Below are 21,380 nucleotides of genomic sequence, written 5' to 3'. Positions count from 1 at the left end.
AAGAGGCCCATTTCTCCCCTGAATGACAGTGGTGTGAGTATGCTGCCAGTGTACACTGATATTTCATAAACCCAGATTTTAAATATTTCCAAAAAACACATGATCATTTCAATAAATGCAAAAAGAAAAGCATTTAACAAAATTCAACACCCCTTTATAATTAAAACAAAACTTAAACAAAAAATAATTCTTTATTGTTGGAAGTATTACATATGTCCACTTCTCCCCCCCATTAGCCCCCTGCAGCCCACCCCACCCCCCACCCCAGGCCCTCACCATCCCATTGTCTGTGGCCATGGGCCATGCATATATGCATACAAGGTCCTTGGTTAATTAGCTCCCACCCACCCACCCACCCTCCTCACCTTCCCTCTGAGATTCTGCACTCTGTTCCATACTTCCATGTCTCTGGATCCACTCCATTCATCAGTTTATTTTGTTATTTAGATTCCACATATGAGTGAGATCATGTGATACTTGTCTTTCCCTGACTGACTTATTTCACTTAGCATGTTACTCTCCAGGTCCCTCCGTGCTGTCTCAAAGGGTAAGAGATTCTTCTTTTTTACTGCTGCATAGTATTCCATGGAATAAATGTACCACAGCTTTTTTATCCACTCATCTACTGATGGGCACTTGGGCTTAAAACAAAACTCTTAGCAAATTAGGAGTTGGGAACTCCTTCAAACTTACCAAGGGCATCTAGAAAAAAACAACAGCCAATATCATACTCAGAGAGTGAGAGACCTAACATTTTCCCCATATGATTAGAAGCAAGCAAGAATGTCTGCTTTCAATATATTACTCAATATTTGCATTAACACAAGAAAATAATAGTAAATAAAGAAGTAAAACTGCTAATATTTGCATGTTATATGATTGTTTACCTAGAAAATATCAAGAAAAAAATGTTTCCAAAGATGAAATATACATATTAATTTGGATATCTGTACCTATGAACTCATGTCTGTGTACATTTATATCTACATGTCCATGTCTAACCATTCTTAGCTACTGCAAAAACTCCAACCTCTGATTCCCTCTTTGCATATAGAAAAGCTGGAGGAAAATCCTCCATGGATGTAGTATGTAGGGCTTCTGCTTCACCTGATTTGGGAGGCAGTAGAGTTTTCTGATGGTTGGCTACTGAGCTGCCCTTCTCCCACATTTTTGTCAGAGCACAGTGATATGTTTTAGCTGTCCTTGGATCATTTAAAAAAATAAAAATCTTAGTCTTAATCAATGTGTTACACTAATTTGAAAGATATATGCATCCATATATTCAATGCATCATTATTTACAACAGCCAAAATATGGAAGCAACCTAGGTGCCCATCAATAGATAATAAAGAAGATAAATGCCTATATACAATGGCATAATACTCAGCCATAAAAAAGAATGAAATCTTGCCCAGCCAGTATTGCTCAGTGGTTGAGCATCAACCCAGGAGTCATGGTTTGAATCCTGGTCAGGTCACATGCCTGGGTTGTGGGCTCAATCCCCAGTACGGGATGTGCAGGAGGCAGCCGATAAATGATTCTCTCTCATCACTGATGTTTCTATCCCTCTCTACCTCTCCCTTCCTCTCGCTAAAATCAATAAAAAACATATTTTTTTAAACAATGAAATCTTGATACTGTTGTAATTAATCCAGTTATAAATCAAAGTAAAGGTACAAAGGGAAGGCCAAATAATATAGGCATGTCATTTGTGCAACTTTTGCCAGGAAGCTGCAATTTAATATTATCCAGGTCTATTCCCTGCAGATCAATGGGGGAAGGGACTGCACAGGTGGAGAACAGTCACAATCCCAGTAAAGTCTGGGTGAAATAGGGAAGGTACTTGTCTGTCAGTCACACCTGGGAACAGGTCAATGGCCACAGTAGGCATGGCCACTGCAAGCACAGAAAGATTTGAGATACTTAATCTCCTAAACAAAGGAGCTCACTCTGTCTTGCTCTTGGCTTGCTCGCACTTGACTCCTGGCTTGCAGGGCTCTCACTCTCCTACATTCACCCTGCTCTAATGGACTTCAACTACCTTAGTGCTAAACTGGACCCAGCTACAATATGGAACAGAAACTTGGACACTGGTTTTGCTTCTACCTTTATTGAATCCTCAGCTGTACATCTTCTAGGACTGAATTAAGGGAAATGGGACTTTACAAACCCAGGGATATAATTCCACACAAATAAAAATCGCTAATCCTCCCATGCGAGTCTCGGAAAATTCTTTTTCTCAAGATAACATAAGGACCCAACCACAAGCACTCAGTGGGGAAAGGGATACCTCACTTTCACCGATAACATTATCATCTGTGATCATATGGATGGACCTAGAGGGTATTATGCTAAGTGAGGTAGGTCAGAGAGAGACAAATGCCATATGATTTCACTTACATGTGGAATCTAAAGAACAAAATAAATGAACCAACAAAACAGAAATAGACTCATAGAGATAGAACACATGGTTGTCAGATGGGAGAGGGTTCAAGGGGCTGGGTGACACATGAGGGAATTAAAAAGCACAAATTGGGTGTCCCTTCTGTCCGCTGGGCCCGGGCTGTAGGGCTCCAAGGAGCGGCGGCGAGGGCAGCGAGGGCGGCCTGCGGCCGGCACTGCCACAGCGGGCGCGCTGGCAGGTGCGGAAGGCGGCGGACTATGTCTGGAGCGAGGATTTCCGGGACTACCTCATGAGCATGCACTTGTGGGGTCCAGTAGCCAACTGGGGTCTCCCTATTGCCGCCATCAATGACATGAAAAAGTCTCCGGAGATTATCAGTGGGAGGATGACGTTTGCCCTCTGCTGTTACTCTCTGACGTTCATGAGATTTGCCTACAAGGTGCAGCCTCACAACTGGCTCCTGCCCGTGCGCCACGCCACCGAGGTGGCCAGCTCCCCCAGGGCGGGCGCTCATCAAACACAAGAGGAGTAAGAAGGCAGCAGCGTAGCCGCGGGCAGGGAGGGGCTGGCGCTGCTGAGCCACCCGCTCGGCTCCGTCATCAGGACAGTCCTGCTGGGGAAGACCGGCTGAGCACTGTTTTGCTGTTTTTACTAACCCGACCATTTCCGCGCGACAGCGAGACAGCGAGAGCCCAGAGCCCCTGAACCACCCCCGGCTGCCTCGCAAGTACTGACTACTCTCCTCCTCCTCAAAACGAGTAGTCGCACAGGCAGTCATTCCGTGATTCCCAGCGATGCTTTCTCTGAAGCTGTGTTTGTTATGTTAGAATTTACTGAACGAGCAACGGAAGAGAACAAAGTCGGTGACTCTTAGGACCTGAGTGCTCAGAACTCTTGACTTGTTCTGTAATGACCATGAGACAACCCACAGCTGGCTACATCCTTAAGATCTCACACCCTGGGTCTGAAAAGTATTCATTTCCATGCAGTGTGTATTCTGAAATGCTGTAACTTAACGACAATAAATGATTTAAATATTTGTCAAATGAAAAAGAAAAAAGCACAAATTGGCAGTTAAAAAATAGTCACAGGGATGTAAAGTACAGCATAAGGAATATAGTCAATAATATTGTAATAACTATGTACGGTGCCAGATAAATACTAGACTTATTGGGGTAATCACTTCCTAAGTTACATAAATGTCTAACCACTATGCTTGCATACCTGAAACTAATAAAATATTGAATGTCAACTGTAATTGGAAATAATTGAAAGTGTCAAAATTATAAGAATTGTTAATTCTAGGTAGTGGAATTAGGACTTTTCTTTTTAATCTTTACCAGAGGATATGTTTATTGATTTTATAGAGAGAGGGAGAGAGAGAGGGACAGAGAAACATCTATGTGAGAAAGTAACATTGACTGACTCCCAAACATGCCCCAACAAGGGATTGAACCTGCAACATAGGTATGTGCCCTAACCAGGAATTGAACCCTCAACCTTTAGGTATACAGGATAACAGTCCAACCTACTGAGCTATACAACCAGGTAGGACTAACTTTTACTTTTTTTGTTGTTCATATATTTTGTATAGATTACTTTTAGAATCAGAACAGACTGCATACTATTTAAAAATTAAGCAGAAGGAAAAGAGAAAGATGACTCAAGAATATTGCAGTTCTTCAGGTGTCTGATGCTTTCTATCTATAGAAGCACCAAGCTAGAAGACAAACACAAAGAAATAAACAGTGGGAAAGAGGCTTTGCGTAGATGGAACATTCAAAGAATGGAAAGAAATATTTTTATCATAGTCAGTTTCAAACAGGTGGTAAATAGAAAAATTTTATGTAAGAAACCCAAACTTGACATAAAATGTAAAAGACTATAAAAAACACACCAACATACAAAGCTTCATTCTAGTTGCAAAGGGAGGAAGACAAATCTATTATCTAAGGGAGTCACAGAAAATTCAAGCTTCATCTAATTCTCAACTATCTCCTGCAAAAAAGTTTAATTTTTTACATCTGAGCTTATGTTAGAAGCTTCCCTCAACTCAACTTTTTTCTTTCACTTCCTATTTTTATTTGGACCATAAAATATAACTAAAATGCACACTATACACCAGAAACTATTAATATCATCTGAACTCCTTTTCATTAATGTTTCATTACATGTTTAAGTTCAGTTACCCCATTTACTACCATGATATTTTTTCCCTTTCTACAGGATTGTTGAACTCTATCTATAAAAACAAATAGAATGCATCTGCATACAGGAAGGAGTCACATCTTTGTGTGGGACATGACATGCTATTCCTGTCTAAAAAGTCCCATCCACTGATCATCAAGCTTGAAAGTTCATGACCAGGAAAATCTGCATTTATGCCATCTTAAAATATTCCTGGACAGCTTTCTGTCTTAGTTCCCCAAATAGGTTATCAGCTCCCGAATGACAGGTGACAAAGCTTTGGGTATCAGATGGATATAGACAAACTCTGAACTAGGTTCAGAACAGGTTCCACACCAATATTTCTGAATATATATGGGATGCATTTACTCACCCAATTCTCTTCTATTCTCCCAACATTGTATTTGTCATCCCCACCTGGGTAGGCACACTGCTTCTTCTCAGCATAGAATTCCTGGAGAGCTGCTAAGGCGTGGGAAGAAAGCTGGGGGACATCGTCATCTTCCAAGTCACTCATCTCACAAACTGTCTGTAACCTGCAGATAAAAAAGTAAAAGTGCCAGAACTGGTTTGGCTCAGTGGATAGAGCGTTGGCCTGCGGACTCAAGGGTCCCGGGTTCGATTCCGGTCAAGGGCATATACCTTGGTTGCAGGCACATCCTCAGTGGGGGGCGTGCAGGAGGCAGCTGATCGATGTTTCTCTCTCATCGATGTTTCTGGCTCTCTATCCCTCTCCCTTCCTCTCTGTAAAAAATCAATAAAATATATTAAAAAAAAAAAAGTAAAAGTGCTTCTTCCCATCAAATAACAATTTAAAAATGTTTATCTCACAGCAAAGATCCAAACTGAAAGTGATCTTTTTAAAAAGGGAAAACATATTTAAATGAGATCAAACATCTACAGAGGTAGTCCATTGAACTACAGTATAACAAATGCAGAGTGTTCCTTTAAAGGTATTCAGTTTTTACAAATGAGATATTCATAATTCCTTGCTGAAGGAAAATTTTACTATTAAGTATTTAAAGACATTTTGCTTTCTTCTAGTACCCCAATGGCCATGTGCAAACATTTCTCAGTCAATTATCTGTGTATGAGATCTTTTTGTACTTGAAAAATCACTGTTTAGGTGACCTAAGGCTCCTTGGTGTTATAGGACTGATCTTAAAAAAAAGAAAAGACACCGATAAGGGTTTAATCTCCAACATTTATAGGGAACTCATACAACTTAACAAAAGGAAAATAAACAATCCAATCAAAAAATGGGCAAAGGACCTAAATAGACACTTTTCAAACGAGGACATTCAGAAAGCCAAGAGACATATGAAAACATGCTCAAAGTCACTAATCACCTGAGAAATGCAAATCAAAACAACAATGAGGTACCATCTCACACCTGTCAGAATGGCTATCATCAACAAATCAACAGATGACAAGTGCTGGAGAGGATGTGGAAAAAAAGGAACACTCGTGCACTGCTGGTGGGAATGCAGACTGGTGCAGCCACTATGGAAGACAGTATAGAGTTTCCTCAAAAAGTTAAAAATGGAACTCCCATTTGACCCAGTGATCCCACTTCTAGGAATATATCCCAAGAAATCAGAAACACCAATCAGAAAGGATATATGCACCCCTATGTTCATAGCAGCACAATTCACCATAGCTAAGATCTGGAAACAGCCTAAGTGCCCATCAGCAGATGACTGGATTAGAAAACTATGGTACATCTACACAATGGAATACTATGCTGCTGTAAAAAAGAAGGAATTCTTACCATTTGCGACAGCAGGGATGGAACTGGAGAGCATTATGCTAAGTGAAATAAGCCAGTCAGAGAAAGATAAATATCACATGATCTCACTCATTTGTGGAACATCATAAACTGATGAGCAAAAATAGATACAGAGGCAGAGCAACATCAAACAGACTGTCAAACTACAGCGGGAAGGCTGGGGAGGGTTGGAGGTGGGAGAGGGGGTAAGAGATCAACCAAAGGACTTGTATGCATGCATATAAGCATAACCAGTGGACACAAGACACTGGGGGGCATGGGAGGGTAGGGGAAGGTCAAGGGCAGAAAAAAAAAGGAGACATATATAATACTCTTTGTAATACTTTAAGCAATAAAACAATAAAAAAGAAAAAAGGAGCATAGAAAGAGATATGAAAAAGAAAAGGGACAACTAGGAGAAAGAGAAGAAAAGTAAAACATAGAGAGGGAGAAAAGTTAGGTGTTTTTGTAGAAACTGATGACCAGGCACAATTACTTCTTGGGATACCACCCAGAAGCTGCCAAATTAAGGCATAGTCCTGAAGGCAATCATGTCTTCCCAAAACCCCTGACAACAACTGCAAGTGCAGGGGCTTCCCAAACCATCCTTATGTTCAGTAATTTGCTAGAAAGCCTCACAGAACTCTCTAAGGGCAATTATACTCAGTTATTACAGGGAAAGGGTACAAATTAGAGCCAGTCAATTTGTACCCTTAATTATCTACTCACAGGAGGCACTACAATCCCAGCACCCATGTGTGAGTGTCGGTGTCCAGTTTGTATTGAGGCTTCATGGCTGTATTACTGTCCACCTGGTTGAAGTCAGTTCCTAGCTCCTGTCCCCAGGTTAGGCTGATATGGCCTAGGGCCCTCCATGAATAATAAACATTCCTATCACTTGGGAAAGTGTTTGTTTACCTCTATTTGGGTCAAATTCCTTATTATAAAGGAACCAACCACATTTATAAATCACTAGAGGCCTGGTGCATGAATTCGTGCATGGGTGGGGTCCAGCTGGCCCTCCCCAATCGGGGTTGATTGGGCCAGGCCAGCCCGGAGGAGGGGATATGGGAGGTTGGCTGGCCAGTCCTGCCCCCAATCGAGGTGGGGGTGGCCGATCAGGGGCGGGGCCAGCTGGGGGGGCCACAGGTGGTTGGCTGGCCGGCCCCGCCTCCTGGTGGAACTACCAGTCAAGGGGACAATTTGCATATTAGCCTTTTATTATATAGAAAGTTATTCTGAGCACAAAAACAGCACCCTATTTTTTCTAAATTTTACAGCAAGTGCCCTAGTGGGTTTGGCTCAATGGATAGAGTTTCAGCCTGCGGACTGAAGGGTCCTAGGTTCAATTCCGGTCAAGGGCACATGCCTGGGTTGTGAGATCAATCCCTGGTAGGGAGCATGCAGGAGGCAGCCAATCAATGATTCTCTCACATCATTGATGTTTCTATCTCTCATTCCCTCTCCCTTCCTCTCTGAAATCAGTACAAATATACTTAAAAAGATTAAAAAAAAATAAGTGTTATAGCAAGTGATGTTTTGACAGCAAAAATTATTCAAGATATTTGTCATGTTGCTCCCTTCCTATTCCAAGACCTTTGTAGGTATATCCAATCTTGGCCTCAGGCACAAGCCACCAAAGGCAACAGGAAAATCAAGACTCTAATACAGGGGTGGGCAAACTTTTTGACTCGAGGGCCACAATGGGTTCTTAAACTGGACCGGAGGGCCGGAACAAAAGCATGGATGGAGTGTTTGTGTGAACTAATATAAATTCAAAGGAAACATCATTACATAAAAGGGTACGGTCTTTTTTTTCAAATGGGCCGGATCCAGCCCGCGGGCCGTAGTTTGCCCACGGCTGCTCTAATAGGAGAAATTCCCCAGGCCTAGGAGTATCCAAAAGATACAAAGTAGCCATTTAAAATGAGAAATGGCCCAGCCGGTGTGGCTCTGGTTGAGCGTCAACCTATGAACCAGGAGGTCACTGTTAGATTTCCTGTCAGGGCACATGCCTGGGTTGCAGGCTTGATCCTGTGTGGGGCGTGCAGGAGGCAGCCAATTAATGATTTTCTCTCATCATTGATGTTTCTATCTCTCCCTCTCCCTTCCTCTTGAAATCAATAAAATTATATTTAACAAACAAACAAACAAACAAAACACCAGGTGACTTTAAGTACAAAACAAACCATTCTAAAGAACAGTTTAAGAAAACTGTCTTTCATGGTTGTAAAAATAATTAAATTTAGCTATTCCTGGTGTGGCTCAGTTGGTTGAGAGTCGCCCCATACACTGAAATGTTGCCAGTTCGATTCCTGGTCAGGGCACATGCCCAGGTTGCAGGCTCCATCCCCAGTTGAGAAGTGGGGGGAGGGGGCAAGAGATCAATGTTTCTCTCTCACATCAATGTTTCTCTCTCTGTCTCTCTCTCTAGAATCAATGAAAAACATATCCTCGGGGAAGATTTAAAAAAAAAAGTTTAGCCCAGCCAGAGTGGCTCAGTAGCTGAGCATCAACCTATGAACCAGGAGGTCACAGTTCAATGTCCAATCAAGGCACATGCCAGGGTTGCGGCCTCAGTCCTCAGTAGGGACCATGCAGGAGGCAGCCGATTAATGATTTAATGCTGATCAAATGATTCTCTCTCATCACTGATGTTTCAATCTGTCCCTCTTTCTCCCTTCCTCTCTGAAAGCAATAAAAATATATAAAATAATTAAAATAAAGTTTATTTTAAAGCTGATCAAATCCATTCATTTAATAATCGTTCCCTGAGGCACTACCTTGTATTAAGCACTGTCTTGGTGATGGGAATCAAAGTCCCTATCTCTTACAACGCACATTCTAGTGAGACACTAAAAGACCATAAAAAATAGAAATATATGCTAGATAATAAGATCAATGGAAGAACATCTGGAGAATAGGGGCTGCAACATTAGCAATCATAGTCTGTTTCCTACATCACTGAATTGAGTTCAAGACTGCATCACTAGGAGAACCAAGATGGTGGTGTAGGTAAACGCCAGTATGTGCCACCTCCCACAACCACATCAAAAGTACAACTAAATTACAGAACCACCATCATTCAGAACGGCCTGAAAGCTGGCTGAATGGAAGTCCTACAAATAGAGAAGTAAAGTAGAAAGTACACTGAGACAGGAGGGGTGGAGGCACGGAAGGGAGGGAGATCATCTCTGTGGAGGATGCCCAGGAGGAGTAAGGGGTCCCAGACCCACACCATCCCCTCAGCCCAGGGTTCCAGAGCTGGGAAGAGAAGTCTCCGAAACTTCAGGCTGTAAAAACCAGTGGGGATTGTGGCTGAGTGACTTGGAGGCTGCTGGAGACCAGGAGTTCCTTTTAAAGGGCCGGCACACAAACTTACTCAGACTTGATCCCTCTGAGCTCCAGCACCAGACAGCTTTGGGGAACCCAGACACATACGCAGAGGAACTGGATTATCTGGCTTCAAAGCAAGAACTTGGAAGTGGCTTTCTCCCAGACAGGGGTCCTCCCGGGGATCATTGTTCCTGTGCTGGGAGCTCCCCTGTTGCAGAGCTGACTGGCAGGGGCCATATCTGAGTCTCCATCAACCTGGCTCATACTCTTTGCCCTGGTGATTCCCTGAGACCCCGAGCCATCCACTTTGCAGCCCTACCCAAGCTGTTTGCACCAGTTTTTCCATATGAATGGCCTATGCTGGCTCAGGCTTCAGACTGTAAAATCTTTAACTACAAACTACAGCTGTCAGCATGCCCCAAACCTATCAATAAAAGCCCCAAAACTGGCACTAGCACCAGCCCACCTTGCTTCACAGTTGGGCTTCGCCTGGGCACATCCAAGCCCAATACAAGTAGTAGCCATCTGCAGATCTCTCTGTAGCTCCTGCTGGGTGGCCCCAGGCAGTGGCTGACTTTGCACCTCCCTGGAGGCCCTAGAGCTAGTGCACCTGGTGGACAACTTCAGACCATACCAGATTACAACTCTACACATCCACAGTGACACACTCAAGGAGCAGACTCAGTGAGCACCAAAGCCCCATTGAAGCAAGTCCTGCTCCATAGCAGTTTTTCCTGATAGCAGCTCTCCCACTGTAGTCGCAGATGGTCCTCACAGCCAATTGGCCTAGAGGTCAATTCATCCCACCGACACCAATAGCCATCAAGGCTCAACTACAAGACTGTGCACACAGGGGCACACCTACAGTGCCCAGCTCAGGTGCCTGGGGAGACTGAGCCACTAGGCCCTACAGGACACCTATTACACAAGGCCACTCTACCAATTCCAGAAGACACAGCAACTCTACTTAATACATAGCAACAAGCAAAAGAAATCCACCAAAATGCAGAGACAAAGAAACACGTCATAAATGAAAGAAATGGAAGAAAGCAAACTACTGGATACAGAGTTCAACACCATGGTTATAACATAAGGTTACTCAAGGATCCTCATGAGAGCTTCAAGGGACTTCCTGAGACTTTCAAGGTTCTTAGTGAGAATTTCAAAGACATGAAAAAGAACCAGTCAGATATTAAGCATACAATAACTGAAATAAAGAAGAATTTACAGGGATTCAACAGTAAAGGATTCTGAGAATGAAGTCAACAACTTGGAATATGAGGAAGCAAAAAACACCCAATCAGAACAGCAAAAAGAAAGAAGGATCCAAAAATATGAAGATAGTGTATGGAGCCTCGGGGACAACTTCAAGCAACCAACATTTGCATTATTGGGTGCTAGAAGGAGAAGAGAGAGAGAGCAAGATACTGAAAACCTATTTGAAGAAATAACGACAGAAAACTTCCCTTACCTGGTAAAAGAAATAGACTTACAAGTCTAGGAAGCACAGAGAGTCCCAACCAAGATGAACCCAAAGAGGCCCACACCAAGACACATCATAATTAAAATGCCAAGGGTTAAAGACAAAGAAAGAATCTTAAAAGCAACAAGAGAAAAGCAGTTAGTTACCTACATATGACTGTCAGCTGATTTCTCAACAGAAACTTTGCAAGCCAGAAGGGAATGGCAAGAAATATTCAAAGTAATGAATACCAAGGACCTACAACCAAGATTACTCTACCCAGAAAAGCTATCATTTGGAATGGAAGGTCAAATAAGAGACAAGAAAAAGCTGAAGGAGTTCATCACCACCAAACCAGCATTACATGAAATGTTGAAAGGTATTCTTTAAGAAGAGGAAGAAGAAAAGAAGAAGAAAAAGGTAAAAAACTTGAAGAATAAAATGGCAATACATATCTGTCAACAATTGAATCTATTAATCAAAATAATCTAACAAGAAATCCAATGAACAAAATAAACTGGTGAATAAAATAGAATCAGAGGCATGGAAACATGGAAAATACTGGCTATCTGAGGGAAGGGGGGAGGGAGGGCAGGAAGAGAAAAAAACCAAAGATCTTACCTATGGATACAGACAATAGGGTGGTAAAGGCCTGGGGTGGGGCAGGGTAGGAACGGGGTGGAGGGGGAAAAAAGAGGGACATCTGTAATACTCTCAACAATACAGGTTTTAATTTTTTTTTTTAAAAGAGTATATCACTAGTTAAGTGGGGAAAATTGAAATGCTGATGTGATACACATCACTAAAGTTTAAATTAAATGAAGTTTAGTGTTAATGTGCTAATTTTTTTACTTGTCACTACTTTATCACATCTTTAGCAGTAGTAAAATTCTAAGTGAATTTGTGAAACTTCTGTGAAAGAGATTTTCAGGTACAAGAGTTAAGAAGTGCTGTGTTATGTTATTAAACTGACAGTGAGCCTTATGTGGCACTCACCGAAGAATCAGGCAAGATTTGTCCCTCAGGAAAATATTTGGCAAGGCCTGGAAATATTTTTTGGTTATCATAACTAGGGAGGGTCCTCCTGGCATCTACTGGGTAGAGGTCAGGAAAGCTGGTCAACTCCATACAACTGAAAGGACAACCCTCCACAAAAAAGAACTATGTGACCAGAAATGTCAACAGTGCTAGGGCGTTAAAAAACTGCTCTACTATGATGATGTGGTGAGTCTGCATTTAGAGCCATGGATCAGAGTAAAGAGCATGTGTGGATGGAGGATAAAAGTGAGGCCACAGGGGGTTTACTTTCGCCTTGAGGGAGAGGATTGCAGAAGGAAAAGCATGAAGATGATGGAACAGCACAGTAAAGTAATGGGCACAATCATGTACAGCCTAAACAGGGGTGAAGAGGATCCTAATGGGCTGTATGGTCACTTTCTATTTCTTTACACAGCATCTGACTCAACATAAACTAATGTGGTCTGCAAAGAAATGTGTAAAATTCGTCAATTTTCATATATGATCTTTGCTTAAAGCAAGGCCCACTCTCCCATCCACCACTGCATAACTGTACAGGCTCCCACCCTGGCTGGTTTGGTTCATTGGTTAGAGCGTCACCACAGACCAAAGGGTCGCGGGTTCAATCTCATATCAAGGGCAGGTACCTGGGTTGCAGGTTGGATCCGCCCTCCAGTAGGCAATCAATGGATGTGTCTCTCTCACATCAATGTTTCTTTTTCTCTCAATCTCTCACTCTCTCTCCTCCCTCCCTTCCACTCTCTAAAATCAATGGAAAAAAATATCCTCTGGTGAGGATTAACAACAACAAAAATCATCACCTTCTCTGCAAATGACTCTGGGAAGGCGGTCGGTGCAGAGGAAAGAGCATTAACTCGGATTCTTCCCCAGATTTCTGGTCACCTATGGAGAACCCTCCTCCAACTAACCCTACGAAGTACCCGCTGTTCACTTCCTTCCCGTCTTCGTTACAGGATTTGCCCACCGCCTAAAGCTGTACTCACGTATTTTAAACTAAGATATAGGTACAACTTGTGTCCTGTGAGATATGATCATGAACGTCCAGTCCTGTCCTGTCCTCTGCACTCCTTGTAACCACGGAGTCTACCGACCTCCCGTCATCGATGCGCAACTTCCTCATGCCTCCCGGCCCCTCCCGGCCCCTCTGGCCCGCACAACCCTCTACGGCACAGACTTCTCAGGTAGCCGTCCACTAACTGCCCAGCCGCCCAAACCGCACCCGGAAACCGGGAGAGTCCACTCACCGCCACGCGCGCACAGTAACCCAGAGGGGTAGGGGGAGGAGTGGGCGGGGCCAGCCGAGCGGCACTCACGCCTGCGCACACCCCCTGGCCCAAGGGAACGCGTCAGTTCCGGCGCTAGCAGTGCGCAGGCGCTGACTCTGGCGGAGCTCTGTTCCCTCCACGAAAGGTGGCAATCCAATGAAAACTTAAGGTTTTTCAAGCGAAATACAGGGAACCTATTTGTTCTTGGGGAGATGTACATTTCACAAACATCTATCAGGGAGGGCTTCGTTGGTCTGTCTACTCAATCTTCTAATAGAAAAATCAAGACGTGAGAGGCCTTATAATGTTGATAGGATTAGAAAAACTTTATTTTAGGGTCTCCACTGTAATCAATTTCCTTCCCAAACTCAACGTGGTTACTAGGTCCAGCCATGCGCATTTTCCACTGGGGGTGACAGCGAAAGCAACGTCCAGTCAGTGACCAAACGAGATAGAAGCTGTTTTCACGCTGAAATAAGGTTAGCTACTGATTTGGCGAGTAATCTATCAGGCAGTAACATTTCTCTATGGAAATAATTCTATATGTGGGAGACTTGCCGCGAACCTCCCAGAAGAACCTTCCTTATTGCGGGCATTCCTTCAGTATAAAAACCTCCAGCAAAGTACTTGTTAAACCTGGCAGCATCAAATCATACGTGACTTATTTTCCATTTAAGAAGGCATTCAACTTGTATTATGTACCTACTTTTCCTTCATTTTTTTTAACCAACTTTATTATCGTGCTGTTTTATATATTCTGCAGAATCACCTTAAGTCGTTTCTGGCATAAGTTGAGGATATAAATAAAAGACTCAGCTGTCAAATAACAGTATATAAAACCGGTTTACAACTTGGGAAGTACCATAATTTCAATTATAAATACCATTTCCTGGTCTATGGCAACCCATGCTTTACTTTAAAAAAAAATTTTTTTTTTAAATTGATTTCAGAGAGGAAGGGAGAGGGATAGATAGAAACATCAATGATGAGAAAATCATTGATCGGCTGCCTCCTGCATACCTCCTACTGGGCATCGAGTCCACAACCCAGGCATGTGCCCTTGGCCAGAATCAAACCTGGGACCCTTCAGTCCGCAGGCCGACGCTCTATCCACTGAGCCAAACCAGCTAGAGCTCCATGCTCTACTTTTGACTTCGATGGCTTTTAAGTGATGACAAGTCAATTACACCAAGTGTTTCAAAATCAGGTGTAACTTAGCAAAAGAGCAGGAAAGAAAATACATAGAACAAACCAAAAATCAGTAACATGAACCAACTTTATGGCAGTATATATATTTTTAAGAGGTGTAGCGTTCCATACATTGGAGACTGTCTTGGCCTATAATTTAAAAACCATGTTAAAGCAATTTTTGGTTTGAAATAGATTTCAAACTTTAAGTTTCAATTGTTTTCATAGCATATGAGATGCAACAGTTACCTTCCTGTAGTGTGTTTTATGATGCTTTTTATCATTAAAGTGACCAGGAAGTCAAGAAGTTCAATTATACCTCCACCACCAGTGCTGATTACTTAGCCAGCCTGTTCACAGTAACACATGAAGATGAATTTTCCTGGTGAAACATTTGCACCGTAATTTAATGGTTCTTACAAATCATAAAAAATTTAAATTATCAAAGGCAATTTGATTCTCATTGAAGTAAAGGGAAAATCGCTTAAGTCAACTGGACTTGAAAAGATGCTTTCAGATCTGTTTTGATTCAGGAATTATTCCGTTTGTGTATTTATGAGTGATTTCTGTTCATCATGCTACTCTTCAGAAAAGGTGCATAAAAGAAATGAAGATTACTCTGTAAAGATCTAAGATGAAGCCAGACTCTATTTTCATTTTTAAAAAACAGAAACCCACACCTGAAACCTGTATATTCATGTTAACCAATGTGACTCCAATCAATTTAATTTTAAAAAGTACTAATTACCTATAATTACAAGGACAGATTCATGTGTTTTTCTTCCATTCTTCAAGTGTTTTGTCACCAAATTACTCAAATTAACCTAAGTTGCAAAGGGTGTTCCCATATTCTAGACCCATTGATGTTTGGAGAAGACATAAACTGAGGAAATCTGATTGAGACCTTCTAGGGCAGTGTAGTAAAGCTCTTAACTTCACACAAGATATAAACTTGTTTTACTTCTCCAATTTATTTGACTTATAGTGATACATGAAACTGCCTTTGGAAATCACTGTTAGGGTTTTTGTAGTTGTTGTGGGATTGATATGAGCGTATTCAGCAGAAATACCCTTAAGTAGATCAATTTTCTTGTTTAAAAAAGAAAATACAGCGAACTCTCTCAAAATACCACCATAGTGGCTGTGGCAGGGGCTATAGAGTCATATTGTATGTGAAGACATCACAGTACTTAAAAATTAATGACTATCAGTTATTAAACTTTGTGTAAAGACACACTTATCTAATGGAACAAACTGTTCTTAGAATGAATTTTTAAATATAACAGAATTTATTGAGTATCTACTATTATGTTTTCTCAGCGTGTTTAAAATTTTTCCTTTGGGAGAATAACTTACATGAAAAGAATTCAATAGGGAAATGATTTATGTGCTAGAAGTTAGACAGTACATTGTCATTAAGGCTGTATGGAATGTCCCAGCAGGTTTTCTCATAAATTTCAAATATGCCCTTTACTTCCACTTAGTTTTAAAAGAAAGTAAAACTGAACAACCATTTGAGATTACAAAGAATTTACATTGACCCAATCTACGATCCAATATTTACAAAATAAACAAATGATGCATAATCAACACACCAAGGCATCATTTGTAAGCCAGTCAATATAAACCAACTGTATTTTAAAGAGCACAATTACTTTAAAGATGTCTTTTAAAAGACAATACCAAATTTTTATATTTGGGGCCTTTAAAATCATCTATGGCTTGCAAATACCAGGTGACTATTAGCCTGTGTTCCAGGTCCTGCCCTTGATAATTAAAGAGGGAAAACGAAATTCAATACAACTCTGCTTAGTCCTCTTAAACCTAAATTTTCTACATCCACTCTTGGAGTAAAATCAAATCTCAATACAACCTAAGAAATAGCATTATGAATCAATTAATATTCAAAGCAAAATCAAGTTTAAAATATATATTTAAAACACATTTTCTTTCTTAAAAAATTAACTTTTCACCCTATTTAACTCAGTGGTTAGAGTATCAGCCCACAGACTGAATGAAGGGTCTTGGGTTTGGTTCCTGGTCATAGGACAAGTACCGTGGTTGCAGGTTCGATCCCTGCCCCACTCAGAGTGCTTATGGTATACAACCAATCGATGTCTATGTCTTTCTCTCTCTCTCTCACACACATCAATGTTTCTCTCCCTCTCCTCCCTCACCCCTCTCTCCTTCTACCTCCCTTCACTCTGTCTGAAAGTCAATAGAAAAAAATATCCTGGGGTGAGGATTTTTTTAAAAAATTAACTTTTCAGTGCATATATTTACAAGATTTAAGATTAGGCAGAGTGAAAGTCTGTCTGACACAGCAGAATGGCAATTTTCCACTTTCCCTGAAAGGCCATAAAAAGAATGATCCAAACCACTAAAAATATTTACTGCAAATACGCCCCAACTCCAATGACTTAATTGATAACTCTGACATTGTTTCTAAGACTAAGCTGAAATAAAAATAAATACATTGAATATTATAGAATGTAAACAAAACGTTTTCTTTCCGAATATTCTATCAGGACTGGGTGTTCTCACAGAAGGTAATGCAAATCTTATCTATACAGATATATCATTTTTTTATTTTAAATTATGACTGTATAATGTCCCCAGTGTCAGTCATTCTATGATGGTAAATGAAAGCACCATTTCAATCAGTTTCATAAAAGTCTAAATACCCACGAACAAATCACACACAGTCAAAACAAAAATGTAATAAAAATATTTAGTTAAAAGACACATAATTCCCATTTATAGATTTAAAAATACAAATAAAATTTTATCAATTTGATATTCAGCCTTTAACTGGCTCAATACATAGCCCTGATTTATTTCCTAAAATCGTATTATAGCATCTTTTGAAAAAATGAAATGCAACTTTATACCTTATACCTTCATTAGTAATGTTAATAGAAGTAAATATTTAAGCCATATACTTGTCCCTGGGTCTCTCAAAAAAAACTGAAAAGTCTTAGCATAAGTTTAAATGTTTAATATTTATAAATTTAAAAAATTTTACACATGCTGAATGGTAGCAATGCTAACACTTTGTGACGATTAAACCACACACTCACTGCATGGAGACCCTTTGTTCAGAGAGCCGAATCGCAACACCAATATTTGCAATCTGTCACAACTTTATGTGGTAGATGACACACCATGAAGCCTAGGCTCAGAACAGTCTTGAGGTCAGGTCCATGTTAGATACATAGTACAGGTGCAGTATTTAATTTCAGGCTTATAAAGTTAGCTAATAGTACATACCTGACAGCTCCTAACAGCTGAGACCTAAGTGTACTGAAAAGGAGAAAACCTCTCCACTGCTAGGAAGGCCTAGGAATAGGTGAAGAGCAAACCCCAGGAGGTGAGGCGGACAAACACGTGTGCATGTAGCTCAGTCTTCAGACTTAGATAGGGAGCTAAAGGTCAGAAACAGATCGCTCCACCAGTACTCTAGAGCAAAATGGATGCTCATTATTAACTTTGTGTCTTTACCTGAACCAAATATATGCTTTGGCTAAATATGTCATGAGTCTCTATTATAATCGACCAGAACTACATGTAAATTAAACTGTTTAAAGTTCAACTTGAATCACAGCACTTCATATCAATTTGAGCTCAGAAAATAAACCTAATTTAGACTTTTTTATTTTAGAAAATCAGTGTTTTCAGAACATAGTTATTACCAAGTCAGAGGATATCCACTTATATTTTAGAATAATTTAAAACATTATATCCTCAAATCAGCTCTGTTGTTTTTTAGAAGAATTTATAGGAAGTTATATTAAAAACTCATATCCAAATCAATTCTTTATTCTCTAGTTAAGAAAAAAACCCTAAGAAGTATTGAGGTTCCTGCTGCCTAAATAGTTAATATTTCATTCAGGAACCAATAACGACAACTATCCATCAGAGACAGCTAACTTAGTAAGGTCTAATGACAACCACCTCTAAAGACAGAGGTGGCAAACAGAAACAAGTAAAACTGTAATAGAAAAAATAGTATTTTAAGGGTTCAATTGACATGGTCTACTAGGATACTCAGACTTGAAATCAACAGCTAGTTCCCTTCAATACTTGAGGGGTTCATACAAGTATTAACAGAAATGGGAAATGTAACATTACAAATATAGACTGGTTATTTTTTTGTAAAAGAGAAAGGTCAATCAAAGATATTAAGGAGAGCCCTGTCTGGTGTGGCTCGGTGGTCAAAGCATCAGCCTGAACCCCGAAGGGTCTCAGTTGGATTCAGGGTCAAGGACATGTGCCTGGGCTGCAGGTTCAATCCCCACCACGGTAGGAGCACATGTGGGAGGCAACCAATCAGTGTGTCTCTCTCACATCGATGTTTCTCTCCCCCAGCTCCCACTCTTCCACTCTCAAAAAAAGCAATGAAAAAAAAATCCTTTGGTGAAGATTAACAGCAACAAAAAAGGATAGTAAGGAGTGTTACTAGGGGAAGGTATCATAGAGAGATGCTCAGTTTTGAAATGAAAATTGTGAAAGAGTAGTAACCATCTCATTTTAACAGAATAATGTAATAATGGCTTACAACGAAGTAAGACTAAGTTCTTAAAATTAGTTTGAAAAAGATTGCAAAGGTGTGTTTTTTTTTTACATAAAATGTCACACTTTCTACCAGACAAAACTCAATGCAGTGTTGTTAACATGCCATTGTCTTCCAACAGATTGAGAGACAGCAAGTAATAAAGACCCAAATAACTGTGAAGAGGACACTGAAGTACTGTTCCAGAAAAACCATAAAACAAACAAGCAAGCAAGCAAGCAATCCTTGCAACAGGGCTACAGGAGTATAGTGACAAGTGCTGTTACATGAATACCAATTGTGAAAGTACAAGTCCATAGAGATTGTGCCCTGGGAAACAAATTGGCCCAGGAAAATAAAATCAAATAAAGAATGAACTGAAAACTAGACAAAGGTTACTATATATGACCAGAAGTTTCATATAAGACAAAATTCTAAATAAATATTTGACAATGTCCCTTTAACATATATAAAAAAGGGAGCACAAATAATGTTCATATTGGACAACAGTCAGTTTTAATAATAAAAATTAATTTACTAAAATTAAGTCAGTGTTCTTGTCCCCCACAGGGCAAAGAGCATTAAAACAAAACCTCCAAAAATGAAAAGTCAATAAGCATAGCTACAGACAAAACTGGACAAAATAGAAAGAATACTCAAACTAAAATATGTATATATAAACATCTGAAAAAGAACTGGTACATTTACACAATAGAATACTACGTAGCCATAAAGAAGGCTTAAAAAAAGAAGAAAATGTGACCTTTTGAGACAACATGGATGGATCTGGAGGTTAATATGCTAAGTGAAATATGCTGGTCAGAGAAAGACAAGTACCATATGATCTCACTTATATGTGGAACCCAATGAACAAAATAAAGTGATAAACAAAATAGAACCAGAGACATAGATATATGGAATAGACTGACAGCTCTCAGAGGGGAGGGAGAATGGGAGGACAGGATGAAAGAAGGTAAAGGGATTAGCCAAAAAACATATATGCATAACCCATTAACATAGACAACGGTGTGATAATCAGAGGAAAGGGGGCACAGGGGCTGGGTAGAGGTGTGCAAAGGAGGGGGTTGAATGGGGACATCTGTAATAGTGACAACAATAAAAATAAAGTAAAAAAAAAAAGATAACGACCCAAATTAAGCAAATACCAATCAGAAAAACACATACACAAACACCAGAAAAGTGTCCAGCTATTGCAGTTAAGTGGCATCCCCATTACCTAAAAAATGGTGTTGTCTCTTTTTTCCTGTTTGCCACTAATCACATTCTGGTGATATCTTAAGGCTTATTTGGTCCAATCCCAAGTACATATTGTTTTCCTTAAAAGTCGTCTAATTACACTGCAATATTATTGACAGCATCTAGGATAATTAAGCACATACATTTCCATCTAGATAATAGTTATTAAATACAGATGCCTTTTTATTTCCCAAGGCATCCCTTTTCTACTCACCTTTATTTTTTTCATCTTTATTTTTAAAAACTTGATTATAGTTTTGTCAAAGCCAGTGGACCTATCTAGTCAGTTGCCTGTCCCAGTACCCTCTGGCAAAGGGACTACACTCATCACACACAGACAGGCAAGGCTTACAACCACTGAGCAGGTGTGCGGAGCTGGGAGACCACACATCAAGAACAATGCAAAACAGTGGTGCCTGGTGCAGATGACTTCATGTTCATAAGGGGAAATAAAGAAGAAATCTAAAAATGAACACATGGTTCAAAGTATTTTAAAAAATACAATATGCATATTTTATCAACAGTGACATATTTTTTTCCTAGCTATTTTTAAGATGCTTTGCTTCCCCTCTGCTGTTACTAGATGGTGACAACTAAGAGAAATGGTCCTTGAAGTTCTGGCTCAAGGCTCTGTATTGGTACATGCCTCAGGTAGCATGCCAAGCTGGATATAACTTAGATGCTCCTGTTTTGGTAACTGTAACTGTTAATAGCAGCTACACAGTTTTACAAAGAATCACTGTGAAGGTGCATGTGCTCAATGCAATCCCACCACATTCCATGGACAGTTTAGCATAGAGGTGTCAAGAGCATAGCAGGACACCCACTCTTTGAAGCAATGTCCCTGTGCCCTGTGACAAGGACAAGGCAGTGGGCAGTTTCATATGCCTGTGGTTTCCATAATTTAAGGGAAGTATGGCAGC

General features: G+C 40.4%; 1 protein-coding gene across 3 annotated transcripts in view; it reads right to left on the bottom strand.

Annotated features, from left to right (window-relative positions):
* Window positions 1–13,530, bottom strand: part of EEF1AKMT1 (EEF1A lysine methyltransferase 1) — a 33,281-nt gene extending 19,751 nt beyond the window's left edge. The window contains exons 1-2 of one of the 3 annotated variants that reach the window (XM_081083552.1): window positions 13,440–13,530; window positions 4,965–5,127 (exon numbers count right to left, since the gene is read on the bottom strand). In XM_081083552.1, the coding sequence (XP_080939678.1) occupies window positions 4,965–5,108 (144 nt within the window). In that variant the 5' untranslated portion in view covers window positions 5,109–5,127; window positions 13,440–13,530. Of the gene's footprint in view, window positions 1–4,964; window positions 6,705–12,821; window positions 13,261–13,439 lie in introns of those variants that run through there. The other 2 variants (XM_081083554.1, XM_081083553.1) reach the window with 2 other exon arrangements.
* Window positions 13,531–21,380: the final 7,850 nt, after the last annotated feature.

Source organism: Myotis nattereri (assembly GCF_964212035.1).
Source record: "Myotis nattereri genome assembly, chromosome: 2".
Lineage (NCBI taxonomy): Eukaryota > Metazoa > Chordata > Mammalia > Chiroptera > Vespertilionidae > Myotis > Myotis nattereri.
The sequence above is the reverse complement of the archived record's forward strand: the minus strand, read 5'-3'. Positions and strand labels throughout refer to the sequence as shown.